The sequence below is a fragment of the Dermacentor silvarum genome, chromosome 4 (genome assembly GCF_013339745.2).
Source record: "Dermacentor silvarum isolate Dsil-2018 chromosome 4, BIME_Dsil_1.4, whole genome shotgun sequence".
Lineage (NCBI taxonomy): Eukaryota > Metazoa > Arthropoda > Arachnida > Ixodida > Ixodidae > Dermacentor > Dermacentor silvarum.
Genome location: NC_051157.2, coordinates 208412462 through 208424005, shown reverse-complemented (window position 1 = coordinate 208424005; position 11544 = coordinate 208412462). Strand labels below are relative to the sequence as shown.

General features: G+C 45.4%; 1 protein-coding gene across 1 annotated transcript; it reads right to left on the bottom strand.

The window, feature by feature from the left end:
• Window positions 1-628: 628 nt before the first annotated feature.
• LOC125945125 (uncharacterized) lies at window positions 629-2570 on the bottom strand. Its single transcript, XM_049666696.1, has 2 exons — window positions 2411-2570; window positions 629-1881 (listed from the first exon to the last, which is right to left on the bottom strand). The coding sequence occupies exons 1-2, from the start codon at window positions 2568-2570 to the stop codon at window positions 629-631; spliced, it is 1413 nt and encodes a 470-aa protein (XP_049522653.1).
• Window positions 2571-11544: the final 8974 nt, after the last annotated feature.

The following is an 11544-nucleotide window of genomic DNA, read 5'->3' as shown; positions in this document are numbered from 1 at the left end:
CAGATAGTTCAGTTTCATACCGCCGATTCCAAATGACCTCCACATGCTCCGATTCCAGGTTGCTCCATCGCAGGATACAATGTCGACAAAAAGACCGGCTTGTTCTGACAAGAGGGTGGCCTCTAGAAGAAGCTTTGCCAGCATTTCCGCTTTGATGTTCCCTTTCGATGAAAACACTCCCAATATCTGTGTCCAGTCACCTGCACAATAGCACTCATGTGTTATAGGAAGGCAGCTGCATGACCTGCTAAGTAGTTTCACATAAAATTGAGACGCTTTCTTGCACTTCACGCATATACAATTCAGTTCGCTGACTTGGTAATCTTAATCAATGCAACATCTAATAAGGAGCTGATTTGAAGTTCTTCATTAACTTGGAAAAACGTAAGTGCTTTTACCAGTCAACATATCTTGGCACACAACATTGATAAAAATGCTTCCTTACCTTGAAAGGGTTGAAACATCATCACCATCCCATGGTCTGCCGGGGTCGTCCGATCTTCATCCAGGGTGAACTTTCCAAGGTCAACGAAGCCTTCCACTGTCCCTGGAAGTAAGTTAAAATGGAAAACTTGATTGCCTCTGGAGTATAAAAACGGGCTCTATGCCGGGCAAACGTGGTGCATTTTCAGTGATCTGATGCTCGATTGAAGAAATGGTGGTGCTTACCTACTGCGTTGACGCTGAAATGCTCAGCCAACTTAATTTCATCGAAGATGATGCCTCCATGTCTACTAGAGATGTCCATGTCTCTAGTCTTGGTAGCAAGGGCATTGAAAACTGCACTATTGAATCCGAATCCACTCTTGAAACTGCGAGTATAGTGCTGCAGACACGTCCTGCTTGGCAATATAAGAACTTTTTGCTTACGGAGATGCTCGTACAACTTGGGACTACGCATCCGCAGAAGTACACACTCCAAAATCCATTCTTTCTCATACAAAATCCCCGATGTTGATTTTCTCGCAGCTGCCTCGAAGCAGGCCTTGACAGCCATTTGTTGCTTTTCAGGCAAACTTTTAATGCGAGCGCCCAACACCTCGTCGGCAATCTGTTGATTTGCCTGACGCATCGCTGCTAGTTCGCTTTCTGCATTCAACAACTTTTTCTGAGCGGTAAGCAAGATGCGACGCGTGTTAGCGAGTTTTTTCCGACGTTTTGACACGCGCCCGTTGCGCCGCTTTCGCGACATTTGATTTTGCACCAGTTTTCTGAGGTACTTGCAGTGTATGCAGGAGCCGCCACTCTCACACACGTAAGTACACTTGGCGGAAAAGCAATTCCCAGCAAAGATTACATACTGTCCTTGCTTTTCCGGTCTGATGCCGCAGCCTCGACACAATGTAAGTGCATGTGTGCTGTCGAGCACCGACTGCCCTTCTTCCTGCGACGAGACGGTACACTGTGAATGCAGTTTTCCCCTCAGGTATACAAAGCAACACAATGAGTTCTGTTGGCAGCTATTAGCTTTGAATTTAACCAGCTTGGGAAGCAAGATGTGGTCAACTTGTTCGCCCTCGAGCTCACAAACGCCGTACACTGCAGAATCATGTTCACCGCGAAACGTTAACTTGTTCCACGTTTCGTCAGGTAGACGGAGGTTCAAGCCCGCATGCTGAACTTCGGCGACGGCGTGGACTGCGTCAGATGTTCCGACCTCAGGAACACTGGGATCTTCCAGCTCCTGCTGCTGCACGAGTACTTCGGGCTGTTGTCTGCTGACTGAGTTAGGCTTTTGCCGTTTTTTGGCAGGTCCGTGCTGCTCACATACATTGCGATCCTTTCTTTTCACGGGTGCTTTTTTGGTAAAGTACTTCGGTGCGTCCGGGAACAACGTAGGCACAGCATCGTCTGACAAACGCGGACGATCACGGGGTATCTCTACAACCTCACCGTTTATAACGTGCCGGTATGCTCTTTCAATGAAACTCTCGTCGAAGTGCCGCTCGCATACGACGCTGTCTCTCGTCAGTTCTTTGTCAGCCCGCTTAATATTACGAGCCCATTGCTCTCGTCTCGAGAGATCCTTCGGGGCTTTAAAGACCGATAACTTCTCTGAGCACGATCGATACCTGCCTTTACATCCAGGCACGAAGCATGTACTTGAACGACTTGACGGCATGGTCAGCACCATGCGCTGGTTCGCACAACACGTGGCCAAACAAACGACGACGGCGAAGGAAAGACATCCAAACGAGGGAATGGCACAGTGGAGACAGAGAACGGACGAGCCCAAGCACGCGCGGCCGTGGTGAGCACCTATGACTACACCAGCGCCCCTTGCGGCGGCCAGAATTTTCACTGCGTTCCGTGCGCCCCTCTTCCACGGCGAGAATGTGGCGCCCGTCACACTTTCCCCCTGTAGCCACCATACCGACAGCTAGAATCCTGGCAGGTGCTGGTGGCTTACCAGGCTGCCACACGATGTCGACAACGACATCCCGAAATTTTTGTAGCGTGATGGCCGGGTCCCTAAGCAGCTCCATTCCAATTGCTATATCGGCGATCCTCTTCACAGGATACACGTCCCACGTGTCCTCGGTCTCCCATTTCACGAGGACGTGCTTCATGGTGCAGTTTTGAGTTGACACGTACAAAATTACGCTGGCAGAAACTCTGGGGACCTTGCTGGTGGCGTCCATCTTATATGCGCTTTCCATTTAAAAATGACTGGATTGGATTGGATAAACCTAATTTTCGAACAACCGGCGGCAGCTTAAAACCATGATAACTCGAGATTATTTTTTGATACACTGTCGAAGCTGTCTCTGAGGATTGCGGTGTGAACATCACCTATATCTCACTATTTTTTAGCAGAGATTCTTAAAAAGATAGAAATTATAAAGGAAAAATATTTTCAGCAAACACATTTTTATTAGCCAAGCATAGCCAAGCATAACCAAGCAAATGCTTTTTGTACCATCGTACCATCTGCAAGCGCTGGATACTTTGGATTAGTGCAGTTGGTCGAGGTGCTTGCGGTGCGAGAATTCAGTGTTTTGCGGAAGAGATTGTCTGCGGAGATGCCTAAAAGAAAGAGATACAAGGCGTATCTATATGATGCTTTAGTAGGCGTCCCGGCCCGCACGAGATGTAGAAGGAAAGCCGCTGAATCGTCAAGCCAGGTTGTCCCCGACGAAGTCGGCAGTAGTACCGGCGGTTCTGAGAGCGACGAGAACACGCTAGGTCATTTAAGCGAAGAAAGTGCACTCGCTTCTGTAACATTAGCAGCCAGTCCACTCAACCTGTCGAACTCTCACGAAGACGGCTTGCGCGAACGCAGCCTTAACAGCGGTGCATGTTTAGACAGCGAGGACGGTGACGTTGCAAGCACGGAGCCATGTGACTGCAGTTATCGGGACAGCTCATCGACCGCCGACGAGGAAAGCGACCAAGGACCGGAGGAATCTCAACAGGAAGAAAATGAACTGGTTAGTATCTAAGCAAGTTCAAGTTTTAGTGCCTTGCCATGTGTTCATACTGCTTTTGACAGAGGGTACCACCTGCACTCAAAACACTATTTTAAAGTGAAAAACTTGACATCGTACAGCATTGAAGTCTGTGCGATAATATAATTGAGCGTATATATGCAAATGGTCGTGTCCTATAACAGTAGCATTGCGCTACTAAACACGCTGCGGAATCGATTGGCTGCAGCGCCTATTGTGAATGTTGCCGGGCCGAAAAGAATATTATACAAATAGAAATATTACTGCTATATTTGAAGCACCAAACACAGTGCCTAGAAAGCGCGGTGTTTTTAAAAATTATTATTGCACGTCTAAGAAGCAACATTTTAGATTCCTAATATATATGACCTGCGTGTGTGAAATTTACCATTTTCGCGTTACAATTGCAATACGAGAGAAACATGCGTCATTGTTGCCCTGGTACAGCTTAAATCAGACTGCCACCTTCAGTGCTTCTGTCTAGTATTTAAAAAGATAGAGCAATGTTAAGTTCTATGGATGACCATTCCTTTTTGTAACAAGCCAACATGCACTGACAGCAAGGAACACATAAGCGAAATTATTTGTAGTTTAATTTAAGTGAAAATTCTTTAAATAAATGGTATAAATGAAAATAGATAAAAAGAGCAAATGGCCGCAGGTGCTTACAAACCCTTGTCTTCACATTTCCCATGCAATGCTCTTACTTATTGAGTTACTGCGGCACTGTTTTACCATCGAATTGGGTTTTTATATGTTTGTATGTATCCATGTTAAAGTTCAAGATCAGGTATTGTTGTTGAGGCACCTGAATGACGTCACCATCATTAGTGTTGTTGTGCACCTCCATGCATAGGTCGCGTACTCTCTCACAAGCACCATTTTTGTTACAAATGTAGGCAGTGCGGAAAGTTGTTCTAGCTTTGGTGACATTGCACCTGAGTTGCAAAACAGCATATGGGAGAGGCTTCAGTGAAAAAGCTGAAGTTTTCCTCTGCGTGGTAGTAGCAAATTAGAGATGTGTAGTTAGACAAAGTTTGAAGGACTGTTTTATACATCATGGTATGCAAGGGGAATGACACAATATTGAAAAGCTATGTAAATAATTTACAATGAATGCACTGCCTAGACATCATTGTCCAATAGGAAATGCTGCCTATTAAGAAAGCAGTCTTTGTATAAAAAAAAAAAAGCACACATCTAAAAGGTGACACAAACCTATTGCTAATTTTTACACATAATTGGTCGATGTCACACTTTTGTTTACATACACGTTTTGCACTCATGATTATCTATAACTGTAAAGGTTTGCAAAAGGTAACCTGCACTGCAAGCAAGTCAATAATGTGAGCATAATTTTGATACTGTTGTTGTCTATGGATATGCGCTAATATCAGTTGTCACTATGGTATAAATATTTTTATTTTTTCCCCAGGATGTACCACTCTATCCGGAAGCCAAAATTTCAAAAGGCCAATCCCTGATTATGGTGATGGCCCACAGTCTACGACATCATTCGTCCAAGGAGGCAACAGAGAGCCTTCTAAAAATTATCGATGCCCACCTGCCGGAAGGCGCAACTTTCCCAAAGACGAAGTATCTTTTCTTCAAGAACTTCTCCTCTGTGCTTGAATGTGAACGTACAACACATGTTTGTTGTCCAAAATGTAGTGAGTACCTTGTTTCACTACCATGTGCCACTGCTGATATAGTTTGCTTGCAATGCACTACTCAGCACAGGATTTCTAGTCTTGTAGAGTCAGGCTCATTTTTCCTTACTCTTGATCTTGATGCCCAGATCAAAGAGATTTTATTGAGTGGAAAGCTTCCACAAAACCGAAGGGCTCCTGCGTATGATGTTGCAGACATCACACAGAGCACGGGTTACGCCACTTTGCCCCTGACAGATGATGACATATCTTTTACATGGAACACAGATGGTGTGCCCCTTTTAAATCATCTGGTCAAAGCGTGTGGCCCTTGCTCCTCCAAGTCAATGAACTTCCCTTCAAAGAAAGGGTCCAGAAGCTTCTGCTTTTGGCCTGTGGTTTGGCTCTGGTAAACCAAACATGAATGCATTTTTAAAGCCATACGTTGACACAATGAACCGCCTTTCTTCTGAGGGAATTTCATGGACAACTAAGAGTGGCATGGCTAAGACATGTCGTGCATACCCAGGCCCGTGCACTGTTGACACTGTTGCACGTTGTCTTGTCATGAACATGACACAGTTCAACGGTGCCCATGGCTGTGCATGGTGTGAGCATAGTGGAGAAGTCATTGCCAAGGGTAAAGGACACACACGGGTTTATCCCATTGAAGAGGCAGCACCGAGGCTAAAAACACAAAACAGCTTCGAAAGACACGTGGAACAGGCACATCGAAGGGGGGAGCCATCTTGTGGCATCAAGGGTGCAAGTGTTTTGTTTTTCATGGCATTTTTAAAATTTCCATGTTCATTCGTAGTCGAATATATGCATGCAGTCTGCAATGGATTTGTTAGGACTACAACTTTCATGTGGTTTAGCCACAAAAGACAAACAGAATTTAGTCTTGGATCACATCTCGGGGAAATTGATCAAAGATTGAGCCAGCAGTCTGCCAATCTGGGAAACCACTAGGCTGCCGCGTTCGCTTCGTGAAATGAAGTTCTGGAAGGCTTCTGAATGGCGTGACTGGCTTCTTTTTTTTCTCCAGTCGTCCTTAAGGGTTTCCTACCCAGAAAGTATTACAAGAACTGGACAATGTTTGTGGCACTGATGCACTTCTGTTTGCAACCATCCATTCCGCTGGACAGAATTGCAGAAGTTAAGAAGCTGTTTGTACGCTTCTTGAAGGATTATCAAGAGCTGTATGGAAGAGAGTGCATGTCTTATAATGCACACATTCTTCTTCACATGGTAGACCATGTCAGCCAGTGGGGGCCATTGTGGGGTTTCTCAGCATACCCTTTCGAGTCAATGAATGGGAGGCTACTCCGCCTTGTGAATGGCACAAGGTACGCCCATGCGCAAATTGTTGAGAAGTTTGCGATCTTGATGTCCCTTCCTCAAGTTGTCTCCAAGAATAACAAGTGGCAAAGTGCCGACCTGCGGTCACTTGTTAATTCACTAGTTAAAGGCTACAACCTCAAGAGGAAGTTCACACAAAAGGGAGCTGTAGTGCTGTATGGAAAGGGGAGCCAGCAAGGAAGTGCTATTATGTACCAGAAAGCAGCAGTTGGCGCATTCACTTACTGCGTAGCTGCAAAGGATAAGTCCAGACGAAAAAATTCTTTTGTTGTTTCTAGCGCAGGTGTCTTTGGACAGGTTGTGAATATTTTTATAAATCGTAATGAACAGTCATGTTCTTGTGTGTTCTTCAAAATCAAGAAACTGCATGTTGTCGACATTTTCCTTTCCTGTTTGGTTGGCTGTCAGTCAGTCTATTTTGCCTCTGTTGAGGAAACAAATGACCATGCCATAGTAAGTGCATTGGACATTAAAAAGTGCATGGTTCTTTACTCCTCAGGAAAAACAGTGTTGTCTGCAATTCACGAGGAGTATGTGTTAGAGTCAAATTGAAATGTCAGTCTCGTTACAGTGATTACGAAAAAATGAAATGACGCTGAACAACAGGACAAAGGGAGAGCACATACACGGGCTCTGCTAACAACATGTGTCTGCTTCGGTCGTCATACATAAGCAGACAGCCACTATCACAAGGAGCAAGCGCAAACTCAAACTTCAAATTAGCAACTCAGGTACGATATCTCCTTTGAAAGAAGGAAAATGGAGGGTAGGCTTACACATGCGTCTCCACTACTGTGGATGTGATAGGCCTGACCCAAGACGAGCACGTTCATCTCGGTACTTTGATAAGAAAATCGGATTTTCGAAATACGGCTCGCAGTCGCATTCAATGCAGTGACAGTTGACTATCAGTGGCCTTCTTAACTTTGTTCGCGGGCTCACCCATGCGTACATTAATGCACCGGCCAGTTTGTCCAATATAGAAACGCCCACAAGACAGGGGGATCTTGTAAACAATGGATACACAACACTTTTTTAAAAAAGGCTGCCTATGCTTCTTGCAACTTATTGTGGCCTCGGTCTCACGATTGACCTGTCGACACATGCTACCTAGCTTGTTTCGGGCTGTGAACAGCAATCTAACACCTGCTCTGCTGACCACTTTTTTGAGATTATGGGCAACCTTATCTACACAAGAACCGCACAAAGAGCAATGAAACGAAAAATGTTAGGCCTAACGTTAAGAGACAGGAAGAGAGCGGCGTGGATCAGAAAACAAACGGGGATAGCCGATATTCTAGTTGACATTAAGCGGAAGAAATGGATCCGTGCAGGCCATGTAATACGTAGGATGGATAACCAGTGGACCATTAGTGTTACAGAATGGATACCGAGAGAAGGGAAGTGCAGTTGAGGACGGCAGAAAACTAGGTGGGGTGATGAAGTTAGGAAATTTGCAGGTGCAAGTTGGAATCGGCTAGCATAAACGGGTAATTGGAGATCACAGGGAGAGGCCTTCGTCCTGCAGTGGATATAAATACAGGCTGATGATGATCATGTACATAAGGAATAACCGGAACCATTTGCCGCGAGTTAACCTCATGCTGGGCTGCCGTCAGGAGCTTGTTCTTTAACCCCGTTACGAGGTTTTTGGCTATGCTGAATAATAGTGTTTCAGAGAATCCCGCAAGCTTCAACCGCGATACTGGTGATTGAAAGCTAGCTTGTTGGTAACACACTTTAGCTAGCTTGGTGGTAATAACACCTTACAAGGGCCACCTTCATGCAAGCTTTCGCAATGCCGTGCTTCACAATCTTGGAGTGTGCACAGGAAAAGGGGAAGAGACCGTTGCGCGACCGAGGAGCATAGTCCCAACAAACAAGGATTTCTGAGAACAAGAGTTCCAAGTCTAAGAAGCGTAGTCTGTTGTCTGACGTATTCTCCGTGGTTAATTCAAAGGAACTTATTTCATTTTGAAATACGTCATAAATTATGGTAGCAGCAGGCTTAGTGTCGGAAGGGTTAGAGCTGTAAATATTAAAAAGTCGTTCACATATCGCATCACCGCTGTGTTCGTCTAGCTGAGCTTCCATGCAAGAGAACCCGTGTCTGTGCTCTCCCTTCGTCCTGTTGTTCAGCGCTGTTCGTCTTCTCATAATCGCGAACTAACCAGGCCAAATGCATGCCCTTTTACGGTTAGAGTGACTTTTTTATGCAGGTTTATTACTTTGGACATCTTTTTTTATTGTACATACTTTACATTCACTAACTGTCTGAACATGCTGCTTATAAATTCAGCAGATACAGCAAACTCCCTTAAGACGTACTTTCTTAAGCCAAACCTTGAGATATGCTAAGCAAGTGCTTGGTTGGTTTCCTGTAGAGAAACCATGTGAAAAGGTTTCGTTTAACATGAACTACCGTTTGATTAAGGCGAACTTCCATAGCCATCACCTTGGCTCAGCAAAGACCTGTCGTGACTATTAGGACTAAGCGGTGTTTCTGTCGAAATAAACAAGTGACAATGATAATCTGAAAGCCCACGAGGTGGCTTTTCAGGCAGGAAGACAAAGTGATGAAACTACCGAGAGGCATAAGAACCATTGGTACTCACACTTGATGCAGCTAATTAATTCTCTGAATACTTTGGCGCATTTTGTTAATATGAGGGCACTAGCAGATTTTTCATAAACGTCTGTAAAATGTAAGCTTTTGAAATATCACCAAGATTTGTAAAGCTCCAGCAACCGAAATTTAAGTAAGAGTTCATAAAACAATCATTTGGACTATGCAAGCACATTCAATGTCTTCTTCTATATGTGCCTCTTGATTGAAAATATTCGGTGTGCCTATAATAGTGGAACTTATTTTGTGTGGGTCTCATCTATTAAGACAAACAGGATTTCTTTGTTCTTCGAGTTCATGGTAATGGCAGTCTGCTGTTGTTGCCCTTCATGGTATCAAAAGTTACTTTTTATTATGTATTTAACCTTAAGCCTTTGACTGCTGTTTTCGTTCTTCCTGCTGCTCCTCAGCCACTGCTGGGTTTCCTTCATGAGTTGGTTCAGTGAAAATTTAACAAAATGTTTGCTCAAACAAAATCATTGAACCTTTGAGCCCATAGGCATCTCCTTTCGTGCTCGTTAGAAAGAAGGACGACAGCTGGCGCTTCTGTATCGACTACCGGAATCTTAACCAAGTAACAAAAAAGGACGTGTACCCCTTCCCTCGGATAGATGACAGCCTTGACTGTCTCTGTGGTTCCAAGTATTTTTCTTCGATATACATTCATTCCAGGTATTGGCAGATTGCATTTGAGGACATGGATCATGCAAAGACTGCGTTTATTACACCTGATGGGCTCTATCAGTTTAAGGTGAAGCCATTCGGGCTATGCAATGCTCCTGCTACATTTAAACGAATGATGGACGCACGCCCCTCCTTCATGGCTTAAAGTGGTCAATCTGCTTGTGCTACCTCGATGATGTCATTGTCTTTTCGACAACTTTTGACACACACCTTTAGCGTCTCTCGACAGTTCTTTCAGTGTTCCGCAAGGTGAGACTTCAGCTCAATTCGACGAAATGTCACTTCAGCCACCGAGCAACTTACTGTGCTCCAACACCTCGTCGATTCTTCTGGTGTTTGCCCCAATCCGGAGAAAGTTCGCGAAGTCAAGGATTTCTCTTTGCCGACCTGCACAAACGACGTTCGAAGCTTTGTAGGCCTCTGCTCCTACTTACGCAGATTCGTGCAAAATGTTGCTGACATCGCACGCCCTCTAATGGAACTTCTTAAGACGCGACCCTTGTCTGGGGTCCCGAACAAGCTAGTGCATTTGCTGAGCTGACGACGCGACTCGTGTCGCCATAGATTCTTGGCCACTTTCACATGTCCGCTCCAATGGAATTTTGCACCGACGCTAGCGGCCACGGCATTGGCACTGTTTTGGCACAAGGACAGCACGGTTATGACCGTGTCATTGCGTACGCTAGCCGTCTTCTGTCACCAGCCGCTTCTGGCAGCTGGTCATCGACTTTGCGACAAAGCGCGAGCACGTCTTGAATGTATGTCACACAGGACTCGGTGCAAGTGTGAGGTCGGCATGCAAGTTCTTTCTGCGCAGCACGATGGCGTCCGATGGGCTTGCCGAAGAGATCGGTGAGCCTTTGCTTACATACCTCCCAGCTCGTAATTTCCTGCTCGTGGTACAGAAACCACACTTGTGCCGTGCCCGTCAGGTAAAATATGATGTTCGCTAGCATCAGTCGCATCCCAGTTTCTAGTGCTCACCCGTGCGTACAGGTGAAGCCGATCTTTGACGTCGGTGTGGTCAGAGCCGGAAAAGGTACCTAGGTCACGCAGTTCGAAGATGATGAGGCGGTTGGCGGCGGTTGATTGAGGCACAGTTGGCGACCTGCACGAAGCATTCACGTCTGCGCCTAGACGCCTTGAGCTAGCATTGTAGACGCAGCCAAGGAGCATCCGCTGTTGCGTGAATCCTCTTTTAAGCTCTTTCACGCTGCAGGGTTTGTGCCTGAATAGACGTCATCTATTGAGCCTGTGCAGACCACGTGGGAATTGACAACTTGAGCCATTCGTATGTGCAACGTGCATGTGACATTCTTTGCCAGTAATCCAGACTGGCTATGTGCCACTTTTGGTAGGTAGCCGGATAGCCAAGCAAGAGGCAGAAGTGAAAAGTTAACATGATGTGATGATTTGGTCTTCCTAAGTCAACGAGGGGTTGTTTACCCGGGAATGTATTTGTACTTAAACGGTTCGAATTATTGTGGCCACCACTGAGGACTAATTCGCAGTAGGAAAAGAAACAACGAAGCCGATTGTTAAGAAGACATGAACACATAACACAAACTGTCACACAGACAAACTACCTAACCAAAGTACTAAGACTAATATAAACGTTCATGCACTTTTAAGTGTTCTCTCACAATAAAGAATATATATAACAGTAAAGTTTGTGACCGGTCACAAATACTTGACACGCGTCGGTGCGGCTGTACGGGGCGGCGTTGCGATGGCCAGTCAGTTGCAGTGCGTCATTCGCGTGAGTATAAGACCA

Bases quoted from the DNA above. Each gene is read 5' to 3' on its own strand.
- LOC125945125 (XM_049666696.1), bottom strand. From the start codon at position 2,570: ATGAAGCACGTCCTCGTGAAATGGGAGACCGAGGACACGTGGGACGTG. The intron at 1,882-2,410 runs GTAAGCCACCAG...GTGAGGTTGTAG, and splicing joins CGACATCGTGTGGCAGCCTG to AGATACCCCGTGATCGTCCG.